This window comes from Micropterus dolomieu, linkage group LG03 (assembly GCF_021292245.1).
Source record: "Micropterus dolomieu isolate WLL.071019.BEF.003 ecotype Adirondacks linkage group LG03, ASM2129224v1, whole genome shotgun sequence".
Classification (NCBI taxonomy): domain Eukaryota; kingdom Metazoa; phylum Chordata; class Actinopteri; order Centrarchiformes; family Centrarchidae; genus Micropterus; species Micropterus dolomieu.
In genome coordinates, this window is record NC_060152.1 from 23038058 (window position 1) to 23064817 (window position 26760).

The following is a 26760-nucleotide window of genomic DNA, read 5'->3' on the forward strand; positions in this document are numbered from 1 at the left end:
TGCAAATGTATCAATCTTCTCATCTACTTCTCGGCAAGAAAGCCATTAAACATATGGAATACAATTGGACTACAATTCTACTACAAGAACAGGGGAGGTATTGTTAACAAACCAACACACTTTACTCCATTACTTTTTTGCAAACTTCTTTGGATTCTGCAGCCATTAAATTAAATTAATTATTATTAAGTAGGGATGGGGATCGTTAATTTTTATTGATATTGATACCCTTATTGAGACTGCTTAACGATCCGATTCTTTATCGATACTTTACTATTATTTAGTGATGGTTATTTGGTAAGACCAGACCCAATGAGCATGAGGTAGGCCTGCACGGTATGAGGAAAATATTCAATGTGCGATAACGTTATATATTGGGATGACATAACACTTGCGATAAATAAACATATTGAAGTGTAGATATTAACTGCCTGGTTGTTTTTAATTTAATATTTTAAATACAGCTAAATGTTGTTTCTAGACAACAGCAAAGTTACTCAATAACTTTATCTGACATCACAAAGTGAGTGACGTTTAGAAGAACAACAACAACAAGAATAACATCAGTCTGTATCAGTCCCTCCTCCTCGCTCGCTGGCTGCAGGTAACGTTACCAGGTAGAAGGAGGAGCGGCTGGTTTGTCTCAGCCAGCAGCTGAGTTTTTAAGACTACAGACCAGTCTGTGCTCCAGACAGACAGCTTTCTATTTAGCTTGTTTTTAACATTTGGCTAATGCCAAGGTAGCATTAGCTTGTATAAAACATACAGGATGAGATACTGAGGACAGAGATGATTAAATTAACCATTTCTACATGTTTAACGTTACCTTACAGACAGGTGTATTGATAAAGTATTGTCTTTTTACTTGCGAAGGTTTTATTTCACGTACTTACAGTAACGAGCATAGCTGTCATCAACTAACGTTACAGTAGTTTGGAGCTAACTTAACCCTCACTGCATTCCACCGCGACAGCGCAGCCTCCCGCTCTGCTGCTGTGTGTGTGTGTGCGTGTGTGTGTGTAGGAGCCGACAGAGAGCAGGCAGAGACTGCAGCCTGATGGTTTTCTTATGCATTGCGTTTCAAATTAAATCACATTTGACGCTCAACACATAACGTTACATCACAGCCCGCAAGTCTCGATAAGCTCAAACCTTATTGATATTCAGGTTTTGAGAAATTTTGGAACCGGGTCCTTTTGGAACTGGGTCTCGATCCCCATCCCTAGTCATAAGTATATTCATGTTAGGAACTGTAAAGGATCAAACAAATGTAAAGTTTTGAGGTTGTCGTGTAGCCTTAAAAGACATGTAGTGAGTGTTATCAAGCACAGCATTGAAGCGCATTTCTAATGGATTTGATACAATCAAAGGATATTTTTTCTTTGTCGTTTCAGCTCTGTAATCACTGAACTCAGTTGCAGGGCATGAGCCAGTGTCATTGGCAGATCTGCTGGACTGCCTGTGTGCTGTGTTTGCGTTGGGTCAGTATTGATTTTCTGTTTGTCCTGGTAAATACTGTATTTTGGAACCCAGCGCCTCACTGAAATCTGGACAGAGTTGTTGGATGGTAACAGAACAGAGGGAATGACACACAGGGGAGAGAGGTAAAAGAGTGCGTGGAGCAACAGTATTGCAGCAAGAAGGAAAGAGGGAAAAAATGTGAGCTTGAGGACAAAGGAAGAGAAGGAGAATGCATAGGATAACCAAGTATAAAAGGAGACGGTAAAGAAGAGAAGACAGACGATGGGGATAGAATTGCAAAGATTATAACAGAAGAATAATGAGGAGGAGGAGGAGGAGGAGGAAGAAGAAGACACTGGACTGCACTGCTCATTTTTACTTGGAATACAGACAAACACACACATATACTCCAACTCACCTCCAGCAGAGCAGACAAGATTTGTGGCCAAATTATCCACCGCCCTCTTCTCCCACTCCCTCCCTTTGCTGTTCAAGAACTTAATTACAGTGATAATTTGGCCTTGTTTGTTGTAGTCGTTATAACATTCTGTAAGCATCGGTCTGCTAGTGAAAACACAGACACCAGATCAGAGTCGTTATCGGGCCCCTGCCTAAAAAACTGAAGAGGAAAAAAGAACATCAGGCGTTGTGTCGAGTTATGTCAATTACAATGAACACCAAAGCTTTATCTGCGCTCACTGATGCCAGCAGACGTGATTAAGGAAGAATTAAAGGCAAAGAGAAGAATAATCAAGATGAGTTGGTACATAATCTTTGTTGTTGAGTGTGGTGTGTTGTTTTAGGAAAAGGAGACAAATGATCCTCTTAATGCTTGCTTTGTCTCTAATTAAGTGAAATTACAGACTTTCCTCCATTCAAACATCAACTAAAGCGCTTCAAGATCTAGACAAGCCTAATTACAAAGAGGAGCAGCATCCACCAGAAAACTGTTGTCTCCTTCAGCTTAAGAAGTGCTTTAAATATAGCATTGTTTTTCTTACTTTGACGTTGGTGTGACAATGATGGAATATAGTTTGAACGCAAGACTTTCCTGACATCCTCTATGGAGAAAAAAGCAGAACGTTAGGCAGATGGGTGATTGTCACTAGAATTTTATATGGGTTTTGTTGTTGTTTTTGTAACACAATGGTGAAACTGTTCAACGGAAACAGTTTTTGCTAGTTGTTTATGCCAATATGTTAATACATTAGAATATTTTTAAGCCAGAGCAACACAGATGATGATCGATCACTTTCTAATCTAATCTAAACAAAATGTCCTATTAAAATCAAGTTAGTCACGTGTAGGCTTTACATTTAAGCTTTACATTTAGGCTTCCTGTGCACAACCAACTCATTATAATCAAATATCATAAATATGACAAGAAAAGGAATTACAGGAGAACCAAACATGTTGTCAGTTCCATGCTAAATCGTGTATGTACTCTATTGGATGCCAAACTATAGTGGGTCTATATCACTTGTGTTTCACTCGTCAACCTTTAAAAAAGAGCTTTATAAGTTGCTTTGACTCCCACCACTGTACCTATAGCATTTTCAATCTATGCTAAATGCTTTCAGATCAGCACAAAAATACCACTGCAGAAATGGCCATCAAGGAATCCAGTGGAAGCCAGGATTTTAAGTGAGACGAAAGGACTGCCACAGTTGGAGACTACATTAGTTGAAGTCCTGACTAGATAAATTGCAGACTAAGCTCATCCTGAAGCACTACTCAGTCTCTAGAACCCCGAGGAGGCATTCAAGTCTGGTGGGATGCCCCCCTCCATTTATTAAATGATTTTGCTGCAGTTACATAGCTGTATAAATGTCAGCTGACATGTGGGCGAAACTCCATTTAAAGCTTGTCAGAGAGATTTATCAGGGCATTAAAAACTTTTAAATGTGCAGTTTTTAAAGCTGTTGTGATGTGCCATACACCCCCAGAGCTGTGTATCATTACCGAAGAGTGAACTGTTTTATTTTTTTTTTCAGCAAATAAACATTGTATTATTTACCTCCTGCACAGGCCACCATTGATCCACACAGAGTAAAGTAATGGTACACTGTGCATTCAAATAGAATAGATAGCTCATATTTGTCTGTAAGCAATATATTAATTATATGATGAAGTATAAAATGCCATTTTATTTAAATTGCTGATGTACTGTCACAGAATCACTTAAGTAAAAAGTAATAAATGTTGCAGTGCAACTATATTCCAATTATCACAACATTCTTTTTATTAAAGGGAGAGTAAAAAGTGATTCTGCAGAAGGATTGTTGAGATTTGAACTCCCCTGCCAAACAAATACCCCCCTCAAATTTCGGAGGTTTCTCAAGCATTGAAATGCTTTTGCCCTTTCCTGGACACATAACTTCCTCCTCTGTTTATGCTACCCCTTTTCCTATTTGGCTGTTTCTCGGCCATCTCTCCTTCTTCACAGTGCCTGGGACCAGCATGTTAGAATGTGCGGTTGCATAGAGCTCTCCCACTGTCCCTCTCCCCCCATCACTCCTGTGCACGAGCACTCACTGTTGCTGATTGGCGTTGTGTGGCAAGGTCCACACCACTTTCTTTGCTTTTAATTTACAGAGCCAGGGCTGTGTAGGACAACCTGATTTTGTTTTTCCACACAAAATAGAGAGCTAGCAAACTGTGAGGAAATATTCACTGAATTTATCCAAAAATTGTATTGGATCATAATCACTTACTGTCCCTTTAAGACACTGAAATTAACAATATATGCACAGGAGAAATATCACTGATCTAACTAGTTGGCGAATACTCTCTAGCCTAGAGACTTATGTGATACATATTTGGTGTTGGCTCCCTTTGGTGACAAATACATCCTCTCAGTTGGCTAAACACAAATAGGCCAGAACAAGGCCATCGCTGACCCACACTTTCCAGACGAACCATGCTTATATGTTCCATGCGCTGCATTGCTAGTTGTCTGGTGCATACCGTGAAATTATGACAGCAATGTCCTTTTTATGATCCTTATTCTAGAATTAGGGCTGATGCAACTGAGCCAACTGTGGGGTTTCCGTCATGGTGGCTGCCATGACCATCATAAAAGTCCCCATGGTGCCTTTACACACAAATATGCACACACACAAACTGCCTCTCCCACACATAGCCACAGACTGTGCACCCATGGATTTATGGTGTGTGAACAACACCGTTTTTTTATGAGGGGCTTAGACAAACAGCATTTGGAGCCAATTGATCGTTAATCTGTACATTATCCCATTTGCTGGAACACATTTCTCTTTTTGCCAGTAAAACTGGCTGGAACTTGGCAAAACTGGATGGTGGACCAGACACAAAAGGTCAATATACAAAGGAGTGGACACACAAAAATATGTTGAACTGGTATTATTTCAAAAACCCTGGAGACATACGTGTTTCATTTTTTAGATTTTTTGTCTGTTATTTTGTTGTTGTTTTTTTTTTACCCGTGGTGGCTTTAAAAAAAAAAAAAAAGCAATACGATTATCTACATATCTTTGTGAGACACTTGGCTATATTCATAGAGCCAGCACAAAGTAGAAAGTTAGTTTCGTTTCATTAGGTTTTTCCAATTAACAAAGCAAGTACATGCATACATGCAAATACAGTATACCTGTATGGATACCAAGAATGCATCGGCACATAAATGCAGGAGAGTGTGAAAAGGTTCTTTTTCTTTGCTATCCAACATGTGCACAAACACACACACTAACATGTTCTTCTTAGTGGCAGGTGCACTATATAACGAGTCCCAGGGTTGTCCAAGGAGGACTGTCCATGATGAGATAGATTTCAAAATTATTTCCAGAGACAAATAGGATTAGGTTCTATAAAGAGGAAAAATGGGGACAAGAAGTGTAGCACATATGTGCAGTATACTGTAAATGTTTGTTAACTAAAACTGTAAATGTCTTGTTAACTAAAACTTTGATTAATAGCCCGGGCTTTTATTTGCTAAAATCACTGAATTGACCCTGCCTATATTTGGGACAGGCCTTTAATTCCTTTAGCACAAAACAGACATAGGCAACTTTGAAATAGTTTATTTATTTCAAAAAGTACTTGAATAAAAATGATCAAATACATGACATTCATTTGATCTAGCTCCGACAGACAGCTTATGCACTTTTATTTCGTAGGCAGCGTACCAAAACAAACATACCCAACAACACGGTGCAGGATGAGGAAAGTGTGACAGAAGTTAGCAGACAGAGAGCAGTGGATTTTACATGACAGGATTAACAACTTGGTATAATTTTTAGGAAAAGCTGTTTTGATTCTTTTGAACGGTGGACCCTTACAGACTGAAGGAATATAAATAATGAAGGAACGGACAGATTTGGACTTAATGAGCGCTTCTAAGGTAACGGCTGAGTCAGCACTTTTTTTCCCATCTCTTGTAGGCCTACCATACTGGTTACACCGGTAATTCTATATGAATTAGACTTTTTGGGGCTTTTTGTTTCTCTTAAATAAACTGAGCGATTGAATTATGGAGTATCTAACCGATCTAACGATGTCCTGACATATTGATCATACGTTTAAACATTAATATTTGTAGCCTAATAACGATCTAAGCAGCTTCACCTCAGCAAGCAATTTCACGATTGAGACGTCTAATAGACGTCTAAACATAGCCCAGACGTCTAGGCTAAAACTGAGCTGAATTTGGGCTGTCAGTGAAAGTTTGGTACATGTCCAAGCATAGCCCACCAATATTCTAGTCATCAATCAGACCACTATTGAACGGCTACATATAGTCGTGTAATAGATGGTGAAAATGGGCAAGGTTGAATTTGGGCTGTCAGTGAAAAGTTAATAGATGTCTAACCATAGCTCAAGAATAGACCAAATACACAGCTTTTGAATGACTACGTATCTACCTCTAATAGTGGCTAAAGGATTGTTTTTACTCAAACATAACAGGTTCTCATAAATGGTAATCCGCCCAAACAAATTAAATATAAAGATTTTATTAAGAAAAAGGATTACAACGTAGACTACTTAAGATAATACAACATGATGAAAATATAAAGGAATTATTGATAAAATATTATTATAAATACAAAACAGTTATATATATGAAATAGGGGTGGGACAATATATCGATATGGCAATATGTCGTTGTCCTTCTTCCTGCGATACGAGAATCGATACGCTGGCGCCAAATATCGATATTTAATTTATATAATAAGGTGCTCTAAATGGATTCTTCTGCTCCCAGCGCCACATGGCTCCAGTCCTCGAGGTGGCACTCAACACATGAATGAACACAATATGAACACAAGTTAAATCAAACATTTATTCGCCAATTGAAGAACAGAAGTTTGCAACGGTAGGGCGGACAGCAGTTTAAGGAAAATAATTCAAGTCCAAAGTGTGGACCCACTTTGTTTTTTTTTGTTTTTTTTTTAACCTGTCCTGCCCAGCAGCCTGGTATAGAGTATGATGAGCTGGATACCATATTGTGCCAGACAGATTTTACTTTAACAATAGAGTATTAATATACTCCTTTGTCTGTTTTATTATTTATTTAATTATGTATTGATTTGTCACCGGGCCAGTGGGGCAGACGTGGGGATGGGGGGGCACAAACAGACAGCACAGAGAAAGGACAACACCTGCAAGAGAAGGGGGATGGAAGGTGGGGACAACAGGGAATAGGAGAGGGAAACACCAATTGCAGAAAGCAACGAAACCTGCAATAGAACAGAGAGGGGTGCTTGGGGAGGAGAAAAACAATAACAAACAAACAAACACAAACAAAAGGCTCACGCTGTGGGTGGGCGTAGACTAAAATTCTCAGTGCCACGCAGGCGCGCGGAAGGGGTATACTCAATAGCAATAGCCTTAGAGGGCGAAGCCTATACGAAATAGAACAGCGCCTACGAAATGCTCTCCAGGTTTCTCGAGCAGCAGCCTGCTATCTGCGCTACCCTCTTATCCCCTGAGGTAAGTTCATCATATGTGCTGATAAAAGTATTACATTTTTGTATTTGTATTTGTTTTTATATCACATTTTATTTTAATGAAGAGGTTGTGAATGAAGCCATGAGTAAGGATTTCTAATTAATGTCTTATGCTTTTCTGATAAAGCTTAGGTGTGTTGAGTTTTATTGACAGTGAATGTGACATACTGTATAAACATGTAATTAGGGCCCGAGCACGAACCGTGCGAGGTGCCTATTGAAACTGTCAGGATTATTATTTTTTCTTTCTTTTTTCTGCAAAGTAACCTCAATTTTGGGGGCCTAAGCATACTCGAAAACTCACCAAACTTTGTGAAAATTCAGGAGTGGGCGTGGCAAAATGGCTCGCTAGCGCCCCCTACAGTGCAGCCCCCGGACAAAGTTTAACCTACATGTACGAAATTTCTGTGTATCATGTCTAGACGCACAAAAAAGCCTCTTGGAGCGATGCCCTAAACCCAACAGGAAGTCAGCCATTTTTGATTTAATGGCCATTTCTGGCGATTTACACACTCTGTACTTTAACGAACTCCTCATAGGGATTTAGTCCGAACCACTTCAGATTTGTGCTGTGCAGTCTAAACCCACTGACGATTAAAAGTTGTGCTATCTTTGAGTCTTCGCGTAATGGCGTGCCCGTGGCGTGGCATGCAAAATTGATGATTCGCCATAAAACAGGAAGTTGTTGTATCTTTTGGACAGGCAAGACCTGTCCAAAAGATATGGCTCTACAAAGAAGAAAGACTGCTTATACATCTCATCAGCCCAGGACACCAGGTTCAAATCTCTCCTCCTCCTGTCGGCAGCAGATGCGCAGGAGACATATGCCAAAGTGGTGACAAAGGCTGCTGCTTTGAGTAATTTGAGTAATTACATATTGCGAACAGTAGTAGGTCATGTGCAATAATAGTTTTTGTGTGGATGTGCCCAATCCACATAAAAACCTGCATATAAATCATATAAAACAATAGATTACTTAATGTGTGAACATGTTTAGAGGATAGAATGAAAATGTGTGCCACTGTTTTCTTCTACAGGATGATGCCGATTTGGAAGTGGAGAATGCTGAAGGGAGAACTGCTGATAAGGAAGGCAATGATGATCAAGAGGCTGCTTAATTGCCTGACACAAGTGAGAATGGGAGCTATCTTTCCAGTGCCCACACACCCAAGAAGAGGAGATTTGCACTCGCTGACCTCCTTGGACAGAAATTCAAGATCAGTATGGAGGGATTATTTGGTCAGAACTAAAACTAAAAGTTGAAAACTAAAAGTCGAAATCGAAAACTAAAAGTCGAAATCGGAAACTAAAAGTCGAAATCGGAAACTAAAAGTTGAAATCAAAAACTAAAAGTTGAAGTTGAAAATGAATTTGGTATTTAGGATAGGGCATTTTGTATTTAGGATTGGGTATTTGGTATTTAGGATAGGGCATTTTGTATTTAGGATTGGGCATTTAGCCATTTAGGATTGGGGATTTGGGGATTTAGGATTGGGAATTTGGGGATTTAGGATTGGGGTTTTAGGGATTGGGGATTTGGGGATTGAGGATTGAGTCGTCTATGCAAATGAGGAGGCGTGACTGAGGAGGCTGCAGGGAGGGTTTGGAACGGCTGAGGCGCAGAGGCACTTTATGGACTGCAGGGGGAGCTCTAACTGCCAGCACACTGCCATGAAAGCAAGCAGAGGAAGTGAGCAGGGCTGGAGGGAGGACTATCATTTATAATACCATAACTGAAGTGTACAGCATTTCTGTCCATGTGGCCTCACACACAAAGTCAACTGTGAAAGGAATGCTATCCATCTGACGAGAAAGCAGCGGACAGTACGGCAGGTAAGATATGATAACATTAGCAAGTTAGCTATATTTGGCTAACTGTTGCTGACATGTATGAGTTACGTTACTGTTGGTACATGCAGGTTTTAAATGCAGCTATTAACCTCTCTGTGGGCTGTGTGTATAAACTGTAAAGGTGTAGAAGCTGTGTTTCTGGGTAATAGCACCATGCTGGGCAGGTGACAGGTGTGTGTTTACAGTGTTTGTGTGCTCTGAAAAACACAACAGCGCAGCTATAAAGTCTCAGCCAGCAGACCTAGTATGGTATTATTACTACACACATATAGATGTAACGTTGAGGCCTGATACACATGCACTACCTGCATCACTGCCGATGTCATTTGACCAGGGAGTGAATGGTGATTAATACGATTGTCATCAGTGTTTTCCTATAGTGTCTCCTTTTATTCTTTCACTTCATTGTGTTTCCAGTGTTCCCGTCTGTCCCTGTGTTTGTTATTGCCCCGTGCTCAGTCTCCTGGCTCCCGCTCAGCTGCCTATTAGGGCCTAAAGTCTACACTAGAGGTGTTTGAGGTTAAAGCAAGCTCCAGTTTTTCCCCACTGACTTGTCCTCCCCCCCTGCAGAAAAAGATGTTTCACCTGGACATGAAGGACCACTTGGTGTCACAGCTTTGGATCAGCCATCTGCAGCAGAGACCCAGTCCACTTGGTCACACCACAAGTCGGAAATTACAGCTACAGCTGATTCAGTAACCTCTGGATCCACTCAGGACTTTTTCTCACACTTAGACATAATTTACTCTTCATTGAAGGCTTGTATGTTATCTTGCAGAGTTTCTATGTGATCTATAATTACTGTGTTTTATTTTGCTCATTATATTATGTATTAAATAGCACAGAGTGCAGTCTGACGGGAGAAACTGTCTTGTCTTTTATTTTCATCATATATAATTGCTGCTGTTGCACCTGAATTTCCTTTAGTGCAGTCTTATTTTAACTAGTATACATGATCATACAACCTATGGACTTGCACAGTTTCTATGATCATGTGTTGTGCTATACCCAGTCTATGGCTAAACCTTATTTGCTTCTAGTGGTGGGTTCTGCTGAAATTATAAAGATATCAGGGCTAATTTGGCATTTAGTTATGATTATGTAGTTTGTCATTTGTTCTGCTGTCTTTGGAAGAATTTGCTAATTTGTAGAGGCAACGAAATAAAAGTGGAAATAGGCATAACATTTCATTATACTTCCAATTTTACGATAATAAAATGTTAAAATCAGTGTTCTTCAATTATGTATAGAAGCTTCCTACACCAGGTAATGACTGACAGAGACATCACCTCACAAGGCCTGACCTGCACATGTTTATTTGACATCATTTTTTTCATCCTCAAAACAAGTCTTTTAAAAACTATTTGTAAGAAATAAATATTTACCTTCTGAGCAATGACACTCTAATTTCCAAGTTTTGCAGTTTAAGAAGCAGCATTATATATTTAACACAGCCCGGTTCTTCCCCCATTTACATTGATCTGAACTGGCACTGTTGACAAAACCTGGACTCATCACATGGAGACAAAATTCAGGAACTTTATTCCATAGGGCAGGAAAGTTTGTAGTCTCCTTATGCTACACACACAGAACATAACAGATATACATTTGAATATGGTAACATAAAACATGGCCTATACAGTAATTATTTTACAAATATACATACACATATACACCCAGGAAGTAATTGTCCAGTGCATTTTTTAAATTTGTGTCAGGGAGAATGTAAACAGCAGTAAGATCATAATGATAATATGGTTTTCTCCAACTGGATCTCAGTCTTTTTTTTAAATCATTTTTATCATTATCATTTTTGATCATCTAGTACTTGATGTCACTGATACAGTTGTCAAGGTCATTAATAGGGCTGAGGATATCATGTGAAAGTGAAATACACAACTGAGCCTTGTGGGACCTCAAAGAAAATGTCATAATTGCCAGTTTAAAAGTTGTCAAGAGACACAGAGAATGTCCTGGCAGTTAGATAGGAAGACATGCCCAAATGAATTTTCTAGTTTACTGATTAAAATGCTGTGGTTGACAGTATCTAAGGCTGCAGTCCGTTCTAGAAATACTGGGATAGAAGGTTTGTTAGCAGAATTGTTGATCTTTTGATCACTGACTACTTCAAAGCTGTTTCAGTGCTGCGGTTGGTCCTGAAGCCAGATTGATCCACATCATATAGATTGTGGAGGGACAGGTAATTATGCAGTTGTTTGTAAACATCCTTTTCAAATATTTTACTAGGAAAAAGGATATTGGAGATTGGTCTGTAGTTGTTTATCACAGATGGGTCTAAGGGGTTCTTTGAAAAAGAATTGTGGGTCAAGGAAGCAGGTGGAGGAGTTTAGCTGCTGTATCACCTCTTTTGGATCATAGAGGTAGTAAGTGAAAAATGATGCATTGTGTCCACAGTGCTGTGATGGCGTAGGGGCATTAGATGAACGAAAGATGACTAGGGTTGGAAATATGAAGGCATCTGAAGGAAGTTTGTGAATAATGTCAGACGAGATGACGTGGGCAGTGGCGAATGGGGGACGCATGGCTGGCTTTCCAGCAGAAGGCAAACGTGAGGCAGAGGAGCAGGCGGTGATCCTGAGGTAAAAGAAACAAAAGGTTAGTCACAAAGAAAACACTAGGAAGCAAAGGAGAGATGATGAGGCAGGAGCTCTGAGTTGATTGAGCCTGAGATGTGAAACTGAGTTTTCAGTTCTTAAACAGCTGATCAAAACTAGATCAATCAACCGTGAGTGTGTTCACTGAGTTAGTAAGTGAGGAATGAAAAGAAAACTACAATTCACCATGGCAATGAGTAAATAAAGAGTGAAGTCTCCATTTCAATCCAGTGGCGCTAGAAATATGAATTCATGCTAACACGGACCATTTCATTTATCTTAAAAAACTGTAGTGGAGGAAGGATTAATGATTCTACACTATTACATTTGATTCAGTGAAGCACATTCATTGTTTAATAAAGTGCTGATATCCTTCTGTATGTTGCATTGGATTTATTTAGCTGATGGGGACAAAATGCAGGTGGCAATAACTGAAGATGAAATTATGAATCAAACAGATAAGACAGTTTACTCAAATACCTGTGAATGTAAAGTCACAGTCCAACCCATTAATAAAGACTGTGGTGATTTGCAGTTGAAAATTAGTCTAGGTTCAAATTAACTCTATTTTACATGCATTTTGAAGACTATCTGTAGATGTTCAAAGACTTTGGAACTCCATTTAGTCCATACCCAAAGTTAATCATGGTGCATCGAATTTTGGTTACTGTTTATTTTATTTTATCTAACTAGCCGTTACTAAGCCTCTAGTGTTGAGTTTATGCCCTAACTTAGGAGACAAGTAATTGTTGCACATCTGAATAAAAACTCAGTGTGGCTTTGAATATCTTTACTAAAATCTGCAACATACATAATGTAGCAGACCTAAATTTATTTTTAGTTATGCATTTTAGTAAATTTATGAGAATTGATACCCAATTATGAATTCATAATTGAAGATTCATAAAATCAAAATTTTCCTCGTTAAGGGCACCACCGGAGTTGTTATAATCCTAGAGTCTCCGGACCTCTAGGTAGTTTTGAATAATTATACAATTATTACTAGTGATCAGTTAGTTAATAATCGCTCAATTATCTTAAATCAGTCAGTCAGTCTCATATCTAAAGGGTCAATTCTCTTGGCAGGAACTAGAAATAGGCAACACACACAGCTCTTGATTATATTACAATGAATTTATTCTCTAACTAAGGTGATAAAAAGATGGTTGGATACAGGGAACATAAACATTTGCTGAACAATGAGCCTGGAGGTTCGATTGTGGGAAGCATTTGACTCATACGGCCTAGAAGAGCTAATGAAAGTAAACTAATGCTATAATTTTAGGAGTTAAAATGGACATCTGATCACAGAACGTGTGTTAAGTCTTACTGCTTGTCGACAGCCTGCTTTTGGCCTGTTGCTGGTCCCACGCTAGCTGCCCGATCCTGGCTTTTTGCTAGGGATTCTTATCCCGGATTCTCCGTGTCTGATTGAAAACGCCTCCTCCGTCTGGCAATTCGGCTGTTTTCAGGTTTCCTTCGTTGTAGCTGGCGAGACCACGTGGCTTGGTCTGACCTCGGTGAAGTTGGCTCGACGAAAAGGGCTTAAAATGGAACTTGGTCGTTCCTGAATTAGTCCAGTGTAACTTAACGGACTGATAACTTTAACAAACAAAAGAAATAAAGAAAATAAAACAAACTGAAGACAGATCGATGTCGCGGCACTTCAGGTGTGTAGCTTCAGGCAAACAAAAGGCCTGTTTGTTTCGCGAGCAGAACAGAGTGGAAGAGAGCCAACAGCGAAGAGAAGACTGCAGCGAGGTCGTGTGTCGCTCTTTTGTTGTCTGGGGCGTCTCAGGTTTCCCAAGGGACTGCCTTTCTAAACTTAATGTTTAAAGAAAAGAAATCTATTTGCACATATTATAATCAAATATTTTCCACAATTGAACCTCAATGGTCGAACGGTTGTACTGTTCTAAGCATTTGGTAACAGGAAACAATTGTCACATTATTGGTCAGGATATTTATACATTTAACGGCATTTCCGACGAGGGCATGTAATACTTATTTCGTCCACTTGGGGGAGCTCAGGTTACATGAGGAAAGCTTGGATTAAATCAAAGATCGTCTCTCGTTAGGAACCGGGGAATTTGTTGATTCATCCTTAAATTCAAGCTGGCGATTAAGAGTATAGTAAAACATTCCTTTGTCATCATTTCTAAAGGAATTTTGTAGGGAAGTATTATGAACAAGCATTGATTACATTAGATGAAGGAGTGTCTTGCTGAAAATAAAAACACTGCACAAGTAACTTCTTTTCAGCACTAATATCAACAACGGATAGCAACAACAGTTAACATAACTACTCAAATAGAGGCAAACGTAATCAGGTAACTAAAGATTTAATTAAACTTAATTAAATGCTTTGAGTCTTTGGAGACTGCAGTCCTTTTACATTGAAAGTTCAGTGTCTGGACCATGTCACACTTGGGTGAGACAGGGGTTTTCCTTTTTGATGTGGTAATAAAACAAAGAATAAGGTCAGTTGCCACGGAAACATGTGTGGGGGGGCCAGTTTTGATAGGCTGTATAGGGAAATGCCAATGGCTGGTTCGTGTCCCTTTGTCAGTTTAACAGTCAGGCCCCGCGTTATCAGCTTCGGAATCAAAATGGTGCCAGTTTTATGGTCGGGATAGCGCTTAGAGAAAGCAACTTTGACCCCTCCCCTTCTTCTCTGGGGAGGAGTAAGGAATTTAGGGTAGCTCCAAATTTATTCAATGTAAAATGCACAAATCCACACCGTTGTTCACTACAATAAACAGATCGAAACATTGTTATCAGCATGGTCAGTTCAGACTCGCGTTATGTTACAGAAATGCACTGCTATGTTGAGGCTTCTCACATAACTCACTAACAGTATACCAATAAAGGAAAACATTTGGCACAACTCCTACATTATACAGATTTGTATTGTAGCTCATGTTTATTACAGCTGTATGTACAGTCATGTTACAGGCTTTACAGACACAATTTGTTATATGTACCACCACAAGGTCTTAAGCGGATGATACATGGACTATTTATGTCTACTTACTTGTGTTCATATATTATGTCTGCTTGCAACATACAAAAACAGATCAGTACATTGTTATGAGCATGGTCTGCACTGCCTTGTTGAGGCTGCTCCTAACATAACTCACTAACAGTATACTCCCTCTTGTGGTAAAAGTGGGATCTACCACTTCCTTTTTAACAATGCCCTGCGTGTGTACAGGACACTGGAGCACAATACATAATTAAACAATACCAAAAAGCAAAAGTATCACAAAACAATACATGATGAAACAAAAAAACAAACACCACTGCTACACTCTAAACAATATGTAAGGGGGTGCCTGTGTTATGAACCTAAGAACCCATTCACCTCACATAATACAGAGCTAGTGCAACCCAGTGCAGGTGTGTAGATGTAGCTGAGCATGGGGAAAAAACAAACACTTGGAAAACACTGATGACAGTGAGGCATTAATCACCATTCACTCCCTGGTCAAATGACATCGGCAGTGATGCAGGTAGTGTCCTCTTACTGATTAGTGGATGTCTATCAGGCCTCAACGTTACATCCATATGTGTGTAGTAATAATACCATACTAGGTCTGCCGGCTGAGACTTTATAGCTGCGCTGTTGTGTTTTTCAGAGCACACAAACACTGTAAACACACACCTGTCACCTGCCCAGCATGGTGCTATTACCCAGAAACACAGCTTCTACACCTTATCTTTACAGTTTATACACACAGCCCACAGAGAGGTTAATAGCTGCATTTAAAACCTGCATGTACCAACAGTAACGTAACTCATACATGTCAGCAACAGTTAGCCAAATATAGCTAACTTGCTAATGTTATCATATCTTACCTGCTGTACTGTCCGCTGCTTTCTCGTCAGATGGATAGCATTCCTTTCACAGTTGACTTTGTGTGTGAGGCCACATGGACAGAAATGCTGTACACTTCAGTTATGGTATTATAAATGATAGTCCTCCCTCCAGCCCTGCTCACTTCCTCTGCTTGCTTTCATGGCAGTGTGCTGGCAGTTAGAGCTCCCCCTGCAGTCCATAAAGTGCCTCTGCGCCTCAGCCGTTCCAAACCCTCCCTGCAGCCTTTGGGTCACGCCTCCTCATTTGCATACACTAGTCAATCCCCAAATCCCCAATCCTGAATCCCCAAATTCCCAATCCTAAATCCCCAAATCCCCAATCCTAAATGGCTAAATGACTAAATGCCCAATCCTAAATACCAAATTCCCAATCCTAAATACAAAATGCCCTATCCTAAATACCAAATCCCCAATCCTAAATGGCTAAATGACTAAATGCCCATTCCTAAATACCAAATTCATTTTCGATTTCGACTTTTAGTTTTTGATTTCGACTTTTAGTTTTCGATTTCGACTTTTAGTTTTAGACTTTTAGTTTTAGTTCTGACCAAATAATCCCTCCATAGACCAAAGCCCCCTTGGTGTCAGCTACTTCCATAGCTGAAAAAGAGGTCAGACAATACCAAGAAGCTTCACCGCTACCACTGACAGATGATCCACTCACATGGTGGAAATCTCAGGAACAGTGCTACTACTACTACTACTTGCTAAGCTGGAACAAAGATATCTGTGTGTTCCAGGGACCAGTGTATCTGCTGAAAGGATCTTTTCCACTGCCGGTAACATAGTCACCACTCAGAGAAGTATGCTTACCTCTGAGCATGCCGATCAGTTGCTTTTCCTGAAGAACAACATGTATATTTGAGGATGAATGTAAATATGCTTAGGTTTAAAATGCAAGTTGCTGCAGAGCACTGAAATGTTCCCAGGTTTATTTTAAGAAAACTGGTAAACACTGAGATGTTTCCGAGATTAAATATTTCAGGTTGATATAGAATTAGTTGATAAGCAGTTAAATGTGTCCAGAGATAGACAAAAAAAACATAGTCATGCTTTAAAAGTTTGAGCACAAAATGTAAAACTGTCAAAGTTTATGCATAAAGAAAAGTCTGGTAAGCATTAAAACATTTTGAGCATAAAATGTATACAGGTTATATGCAAGTTTGTTTTGCACTAAACACTAGAATTTGCATTTTACTGTACCTTTTTTATAAAGAAATATTTTTTATAATTAAACATAGTTGCTTAATTTTCATTTAATGTTAAAGTTGTGCTGCTGATTGTGCTGTTTTCTAAAGCTTTTGACTAGCAGTGAATAAAGAGAAAACCTGCACCTTTACCTCTGGGGCATTTTGTATTCATAGACAGATATCGTGATGTATCATTATAAGATTGTCTAGCAATATATCGAGTATCAGTATCGTAGGCCGTGTATCGTGTATCGTATTGTATCGTGAGGTCCCCTCCGATTCCCACCCCTAATATGAAAATACAAACAATTTTAACAACATGAAATAAAAACATAAATAATGACAAAATAAATGTGTTGGCTACGTCCAAATCTATATCTTCATCTAAGCTGCTACTTGATGCAGCTAGAGCATCAGATAGGTCTCTCTGTTGGTGCCAGTCTCTCGGGTAAATGGGATCGAGAACTGTTGAATATGTAAGAATATGAATATAAGTAAACATTATAATTGACTATGTTCACTATTTTCCCATAAGACATGACTACTATCAACAAATGATTTTAAATGAAAACATACAGTATTTCCTTCTAATGAAGGTAAAAAAATAAATAAATTTAAAAGCCTTTATTTATTATTGACCCATTTATCTCTATGGAAAATATAAAGATACTTGACAAGGACATATGTTTTAGCCATCATGTTGCATTAGAACGACCAAATAGACAATTGGAAAAGCTGCTTTTATTCTTTTGAGAGAGCTATGTGCTGTGAATGTAAGTCTTCTGTTCTGAATATTTATTGTTGTGCTTTGCTGACTGTATGCTGGATAATTTGCAATAAATATTTAGTGTCAAAAGTCAAAAACTCATATTTTCATATCATAATGATCCAGTGAGTAAAATATGTGTGGCTTTCATAACAAATTATAATAGGTAAGGTTGCACATGTTTCATGTTCACCCCTTCTGAATTCAGATAGTATAATGTAAGAGTTTTTAAGGGCACGAGGAAACCTGTGGGTATCTTGGAGTAACGTTAAGTTACACTTGCATGCAGCATGTTAAGCTAACCGCAACGTGCCTTATTCTATACTGTTACCCGCTGAAATGTCCCGGTTCCTGCACATGTTAACAAATAATTTAGATAAATAATGAAGACATGTCAAACAAAGACACAGATACTTACAAGACCAAAGTAAATGTCTTTTCGGTTCCATTGTTTGCAGTAAACTCTCGCATATTGCTCGCTGAAAGGCCGAAATTGTAACGTATCCCTCGTTTAAAAATGGCGGATATGTTTATCGCGAGATCTGGCAACTCTGATGTCTACCAGGGCTGTCCCTTCTAAGATAATTTAAACGTTTCAAATATTTACTTGCATTTGACGATATGATGTCACGCACCTCAACAGCTGCATGGGTGAAAACTACATGTAACCAATAACGCTTAATATCTCGTAGATATTATTGACATTGCAAAAATAATGGGATATCAATCATCTCACGTGCTGCCAGGGATAAAACCACTTTTAATAATTTTTGACCGTTTTGACTAAAAGTGGGCTACAAATAGCCGGTCTGTCTAGGAGCTAAATCGTGGCTATGCACAGGCTGTGCGCAAAACATGTGAAAGAAATGAAACAATAAACCTTGTAATCACTTCAGAGAGCGAGATCAGATAAACCCTAAATCAGTAGGCTAACTCCAGCAACTGATGCTGTGAACCTAATGTCCTCAGGAGGAGGTTACGGTGTGTCAGACAGCCTGCTTAAACCTCCTCTGGAGGACGTTAGGTTCACAGGATAAGTTGGAAAACCATCAGTTTCTCTCTGACTCCACCCCTCCTGCGGAGCATGAAGCGGCTGTCTGACACACCGTTTCATTTCCTCATTCCTACTGTCGATATCAAAGCACATATCTGAACGCATTTACATCTTAAGAACTTTAAAATCCTGGTTACATAGGCTAATAGTTTTTCATCCAAACATGATCTTGAACATGACCGCTTTTATGATCAATCTGTCATCGATGTAAGGACAGATCTCCGCACATAGTGGATTTTTCTTCAGCACAGAATAAAATCTATATCCGTCTTTAGGTATAACACTGTGACAGTTGTACTGAAAACACTTCAGCCTATTGTGAGCTACATTACTGCAGTAATCACTGTTTAAACAAGTCTGTATAAAACTGATCAATGAACAGTAATCTTTCATATTGTAGTTGCACTGAACTGAAGTGAACATTCCTATCGTAGTTATCATGTTGGAGATGGTGTGAATATTTATGAGTGAGGATGACTGTGGTGCAGCTGAAACACATAGGCCTAAATGTAGTTTAAGGTGAGTTTTTCATTATTAGCGGCATATATTCTGAATGTGTTTTGACAGCATTAATAAAATACGAAATTAGCAAGATTTTATTAATGTAAAATAGATATCTAAAACTTTACAGTTAGTTTAGACCTATAGACACATTTTCCACTTCAAAAAAAAATAAAAATACTGGGTGTGACTGTGACTTTGCAATGACAGGTTCATGAGTAAACTGTATCTTATAGGCTACCTATTTTCATAAGAAGGTAGAGGATTTCTTTTTGTTCCCCCGCGTTACAGCTTAATAAATAGCCTTCCTATTTAAAATGAATGTAATGGGCTGTAGTAGAATTCCAGCACTTTATTTTCCATAAAGGAAATTCCAGTCTGGTAAATGATGAATGAGCAACGCTGTATACAACGTACTCTTGTTAGCTCTAGCATGTCTAAACTACGTATGAATGTTTATAAATTTATGAGAATTAATACCCAATTATGAATTTTAATATTCAGAAAATATTAATCCATAAAAAAAACCTCTCATTTCGCAGGGGCACCACCGGTGTTGTTATTAACCTAGAGTCTCCGGACCTCTAAGTAGCTTTTAATAATTATACAGTTATTCACCACTGATCAGTTAGTTAATAATTGCTCAATTATCTTAAATCAGTCAGTCTCATATCTAAAGGGTAAATTCTCTTGGCAGGGACTTAGAAGTAGGCAATACACAATTCCTTGGTCACAGTGAATTTATTAACTAACTAAGATGATATAAAAAGGTGGTTAAATACATCAGAGAAATAAACAATGGCTAAACAATGAGAATGGAGGTTCGATTGTGGGAGGACTTGACTCATACGGCAGAGGAGAACTAATGAAAGTAAGCTATGAGTTTAGGAGTTAAAAAGACAATATTAACACTATGGGCCACAGAATGCTTTGTTTTGGTCTTACTGCTTGTAGGCGGCCTGCCTTGGCCTGTTGCATGGGTCCCACGCTAGCTGCCCAATCCCTGGATTTTTGCTAGGGAATTCTCCAGGGTTCTCCGTGTCTGATTGAAGAAAAACCCTCAAGGGTTGGCCGTCCTCCGTCTGGCAATTTGGCTGTTTTTCAGGTGTCCTTCATTGCCGCTGGCGAGACCACGTGGCTGGGTCTGACCTCGGTGAAGTTAGCACGACGAATAAAGCTTAAGTCCAGAGAGAAGAGGAAGAGAGCGAACACATGCGTGTGTCGCTCTCTTGTTGTCTGGGGCGTGGTTCCCCAGAGGGCAATCCTTCGTTTCCCGCAGGACGGGCTGTTTCCGGTTTCCCGAGGGACTGTCTTTCTAAACTTTTAATATGTCTATAAAGGGAAAAGAAAATATATTTGCGCGTATTATAATCAAATATCTTCCCACAATCAAACCTCAATGGTCAAACGGTTGTACCGTTCTAAGTTTAAGCATTTGGTAACAGGAAAACAATTGTCAGTAATTAGACCTTAAAAGGTTAGCATTTCAGAATGATATCAGAGGAGAGGAACTTAACTAGCTTTCATGGATATATTGGCTGTTACACGTTCTTAGAGAATATAAGCAAGACACGTGAATGGCATCAGATTATTGGACATGATAAATACGGAGTGACATTTATACATTATACGACATTTCAACCGATGGCATGTAATACTTATTTCGTCCACTTGGGGGAGCTCAGGTTACATGAGGATAGCTCTGATTAATCCTAAAACAATCTTCTCAGGAACTGGAAAATTTTGTTATTTAGCATTAAATTCAAGCTGGCAATTAAAAGCGTATAGTATGACATTTCTCTATCATCATTTCTAAAGGAATTGTGTGAGAAAGTATTGTAAACAAGCATTGGTTACACATAAAATGAAGGAGTGTCCTTAACCTTGCTAAAAATTAAAACACTGCAAAAGTAACTTATTTAGATTCTTTTCAGCAATAATAACAACAGATAGCAACAACATGGTAACATAACTAATCAAATAGAGGCAAACGTAATCAAGTAACTAAAAGATTATTTAATTAAACAGGTACAGTACCTTGCGAAAGTATTCGGCCCCCTTGAACTTTTCGACCTTTTGCCACATTTCAGGCTTCAAACATAAAGATATAAAACTGTAATTTTTTGTGAAGAATCAACAACAAGTGGGACACAATTATGAAGTGGAACGAAATTTATTGGATATTTCAAACCTTTTTAACAAATAAAAAACTGAAAACTTGGGCGTGCAAAATTATTCAACCCCTTTACTTTCAGTGCAGCAAACTCTCTCCAGAAGTTCAGTGAGGATCTCTGAATGATCCAATGTTGACCTACATGACTAATGATGATAAATAGAATCCACCTGTGTGAAATCAAGTCTCCGTATAAATGCACCTGCTCTGTGATAGTCTCAGAGGTCCGTTTAAAGCGCAGAGAGCATCATGAAGAACAAGGAACACACCAGGCAGGTCCGAGATACTGTTGTGGAGAAGTTTAAAGCCGGATTTGGATACAAAAAGAATTCCCAAGCTTTAAACATCCCAAGGAGCACTGTGCAAGCGATAATATTGAAATGGAAGGAGTATCAGACCACTGCAAATCTACGACAACCCGGCCGTCCCTCTAAACTTTCAGCTCATACAAGGAGAAGACTGATCAGAGATGCAGCCAAGAGACCCATGATCACTCTGGATGAACTGCAGAGATCTACAGCTGAGGTGGGAGACTCTGTCCATAGGACAACAATCAGTCGTATACTGCACAAATCTGGCCTTTATGGAAGAGTGGCAAGAAGAAAGCCATTTCTTAAAGATATCCATAAAAAGTCTCCTTTAAAGTTTGCCACAAGCCACCTGGGAGACACACCAAACATGTGGAAGAAGGTGCTCTGGTCAGATGAAACCAAAATCGAACATTTTGGCAACAATGCAAAACGTTATGTTTGGCGTAAAGGCAACACAGCTCATCACCCTGAACACACCATCCCCACTGTCAAACATGGTGGTGGCAGCATCATGGTTTGGGCCTGCTTTTCTTCAGCAGGGACAGGGAAGATGGTTAAAATTGATGGGAAGATGGATGGAGCCAAATACAGGACCATTCTGGAAGAAAACCTGATGGAGTCTGCAAAAGACCTGAGACTGGGATGGAGATTTGTCTTCCAACAAGACAATGATCCAAAACAAAAAGCAAAATCTACACTGGAATGGTTCACAAATAAACATATCCAGGTGTTCCAGGCCAAGTCAAAGTCCAGACCTGAATCCAATCGAGAATCTGTGGAAAGAAATGAAAACTGCTGTTCACAAACGCTCTCCATCCAACCTCACTGAGCTCGAGCTGTTTTGCAAGGAGGAATGGGCAAAAATTTCAGTCTCTCGATGTGCAAAACTGAGAGACGTACCCCAAGCGACTTACAGCTGTAATAGCAGCAAAAGGTGGCGCTACAAAGTATTAACTTAAGGGGGCTGAATAATTTTGCACGCCCAATTTTTCAGTTTTTTATTTGTTAAAAAAGTTTGAAATATCCAATAAATTTCGTTCCACTTCATGATTGTGTCCCACTTGTTGTTGGTTCTTCACAAAAAATTAGTTTTATATCTTTATGTTTGAAGCCTGAAATGTGGCAAAAGGTCGAAAAGTTCAAGGGGGCCGAATACTTTCGCAAGGCACTGTATATATATATAGCAGAGCATTATTTAAATGGTTGTTATTTTGTCTGCATTTGATTAGCCAATGTGACAGTCCTATCTATCTAAGAGGAAATTAGACAGACAGGTCTTTTTTTTCCACCATACAGCCACAAATGAAAAAAGCAAAAGTAATAGAAAATATTGGATTTCACTTCCCATCAACAGGAAAATTTAGTTTCTTGGAGTCAGTGAGACATTTTGTTCAATGGGGGGACTCATCGTGAACTCATTCATTAAAAATCCCTTGGTACAAATCAGTTCAAGTGTGGTTAGATATAAAATGCAGGATCATCATGTTTGTCTAGTTCATATAATTTGAAAATATGAAGTGCTTTAAGGCCTGATTTGGTTTTCCTTAAATGCTCTTCTCATCTCACACATTGCTGCTAAAAAAGACAACAGGGTTACTTGAACAAAGCACAGAAACAAAGAGCTAACTTTAATTACATAACATGAAAAAACTACCAACCTCATCACTAAATCTGCAGATCAATATCACCGATTCCATCAGCTTCATCAATCCTGGTAATTACTGAATGTAATTTGTTTGGCAATACAAACACGTTTGTTTGTCAGAGACAAAAGTAATCCCCTGTGTTGCCTGGTTATTTTAGCATCTAAAGTGATAGTAACACTTCTCCCCAAACAAAGGAAACAGATGTAAAAGATAAGTTTTTTTCTAAGGCTAAGGTTGTAAAATATGTTTGTTACCTACTGGTGGGTTTTAAAAAGTGGATTAGTGCATTTTTGTCAATGCAGCTTCAAAAGATTTAGACATGCCTACAGTGCACAGAGTCAAAAAGAAGCCACAGTTTGCCACAAGCTAATATCTTTTTAAAAGAGCTGGTGATGCTGAACTTCTATATAACCACAGAGAACAAAAAATAAGTGGAAACGCATTGTGCCACAGACCCAGGGCAACAGGGAGAAATGACCTCTGCAGTCACTCACTCTGCACAAAATAAAACACTCTCTGTGAGTCACCATGCCTCACAGAGAAAAAAAGAGAAAATGTGACATAGCACACTTTAATCTGTCCCAAGACAATTAACATGATTCAGGCGAGGTGATCCAGCTGGCATGGCTGGAGAAATCCAAGTCCCTCTGCACCTCCAGCCAGCACTACGCATGCAGTGCAGTGTCTGACTGGGCTTGTTTTTCCCCTGTCTGAGCTAGTCAACCTGTGTCAGTACAGGTGTGACAACCCCTCAAAACACACCTGCCCATTTCACACTCTTCTAACCACGATGCAACCACGGTTAAAAAAAATCTGGCACATGAGGGTCTCATGAGGGGTTTTTTTCTGCCACGTTACCTTGTGAGTGGAGCCAGTTTTAATGAAGTTTTTTTCCAGAATGTTGTCGAGCGCAGGGTCCAATTCCTCCTCTACGTCCTCAATCAAAAGGGGGCGCCCAAGAGACAAACTGTCTTCCAGGTGGTTCTTGAAGTATTTATGGTTTAGTGAAGTGATCTGGGATCAGAATATGATTGATTAATGTATGGATAAAAAAAAGGTAATTGTGTGACATAAACATGTAATGCATTTGACACCTGGAAGCATTCCCTTTTTGAATCAAGGTACTGTATCATTGGTCAGATATGACAATGTCCCATGTCCGCAGTGGGAATTGTTATTATTAACAATTAACAACAATCTGGTTGTAAGTCAAAGTTTATTACAGCCCATTAATGTATGTCTCAAAGGGCTGTACATAAAATAAAACAATAATGAGCAACATTATCAACATATTAAAATGCATAAAGTTAAAAAATATTAAAATATATAAAATGTGAAGTAAAACGCAACAATACACAATATGCACATACAAGTGCTGTACAATCATACCTGGTTACAGATGAAAACTCACATATAAATAAATGTGTAAAATACAGTACATATATGTAACCATCCACACAACTGTTAAGGCTGATGTTTGATGATTTTGAGTCAATGGAGCTAGCTTTTCAGATTTGGATAGGAAGTCAATTCCAGAGAGGAGGGGGTTATTAAAAGAGAGCTCTGCCACCTACTGATGTTTTATTTATTTTTTGGAATAATAACAATAAAAGCTTTTTTTGTATAGCACATAATAGTAAAGAGTCCGGCATTTAGTGATCATAGAGCCCTAGCAGGTATATGAGAAGTGGTTAGAGGTGATAAGTAGGGTGGTTAAAGTTAAAAGTAGAATCTTAAAGTCAGATCTAACATGTATAGGGAGCCAAAGTAATGAACTAAGAACAGGGGCGATGCGGTCAAATGTTCCAGTTCTGGTTAATATCCTAGCAGCAGTATTTTGTACAGGCATTGCTAATAGTTGATTTAGGTAAGCCAGAGAGAAGGGTGTTGCAATAGTCAAGCCTAGATTAGACAAATGCATGAACAAGTGTTTCATCCTCAGCCATGAAAATAATAGGGTGGATCCCAGCAATATTTCATAACTGGAGATATGCAGTCTTTGTAATATTGTTGATAGAATAAACCCTAAAAGTTCTGTTACACAGAAAAAAAACATGTCATCACCTTTCTAACTGACCTCAGCAGCAATCACATTGTTTCCAACAGACTGAAGCCAGAAAATGAGGAGCATCTGATTCAGTCAAACAAAGGAGAAACATGTCTCCTAGATATATCTATATCTATCTCTCATATATATATATATATATATATATATATATATATATAGATAGATAGATAGATATAGATAGATATATAGATATATAGATATATAGATCAAACTCATTCCTCCTAAGCTACACAGGCCAACCTCTGTCAGGAGAGTGTGACTGGCATGGTCAACCCAATAACATCACTTTTTAAAATGAGCCATTTTTAGAAAACCTTATAAAAATATATACATTTGTTTGATGGAGTCACTTGTGGAAAGGGCTTAAACCCACTGCTTGTGTCTTCAGGACACTCCTAATAGGATTGCAGAATGCATTCACTCGGCTCAGAGATTGCCCCTAACAGGGCCGGTGACCTTGGCTGGTCTTATTACGTCTGCAGAATTCTGCAGTAATTTTTCAAAGCACTGTACAAAAGGAAAAACATGTTGGACAGTGAAAGTGATTTAAGGGCAAACAGTACACTGCATAAGCTGAGCATCTAGAACTATTATTTAAAGCGATTTGAAGAAGATTTTAGAGCTGCTAAAAATCAAAATCTCACATTTCAAAAACTGGCACAGGAAATGGGAGGGGAGCTATTAAACTCTTAAATGCGTATGGTACTATTTCTGATATAAGGTGGGCGTAGTTGAGTTTTATCTGTTATTTATGAACCACTTCTTTGTTTTAATTGAAATGTTTGGCAATTCTGCTTTATTAGATAGGTAATGACTTGTATTGAATAGAATTTTGAAAGGAAAATATGAAAACAGATAATAACTTCAGTCAGTGGGTTTTGGATATTACATAGGGGAGATTTGTATTATGTAATGGTACGCCCTCATCGTGCATTAAAAAAAGGTAGTACCAAACACAGGTCACATATTTTAAAGCAAATGAACAGATTAATATCCCAAACCTGCAGCTCATTCCTGGCCTCTTTGTTCTTGATCCAGATTTTTCCCTGAGTCTGCGGGTCAATAAGAAGGGGGAAGCGGGCACCTTTGGTGATAATGATGCCATTCTGAATTGACAGGTCATCATTGGGGAGCCCCTGTAAAATGAAAGACAAATGACTGGTTAAGGCTCAATTCTGGTGTTTATTTAAGCAGATGTCAGCTAGCTTCTAAGCTAGCTGACGTCTGCTTAAATAAACAGCTTAGTAGCTAGCTGACTAGC

General features: G+C 38.8%; 1 protein-coding gene and 1 long non-coding RNA gene across 2 annotated transcripts in view; one reads left to right on the forward strand and one right to left on the reverse strand.

Moving 5' to 3' along the window:
• The window catches only part of dnah5 (dynein, axonemal, heavy chain 5), a 154113-nt gene that overhangs the window by 44377 nt on the left and 82976 nt on the right, over positions 1-26760 (reverse strand). Inside the window, exons 71-72 of the mRNA XM_046043902.1 lie at positions 26501-26635; positions 24290-24445 (exon numbers count right to left, since the gene is read on the reverse strand). Of these exons, the coding sequence (XP_045899858.1) occupies positions 24290-24445; positions 26501-26635 (291 nt within the window). The remainder of the gene's footprint in view (positions 1-24289; positions 24446-26500; positions 26636-26760) is intronic.
• Positions 9160-10158, forward strand: LOC123967713. The gene is made up of 2 exons (XR_006824329.1): positions 9160-9278; positions 9867-10158. It is a non-coding gene; the product is annotated as an uncharacterized LOC123967713 (long non-coding RNA).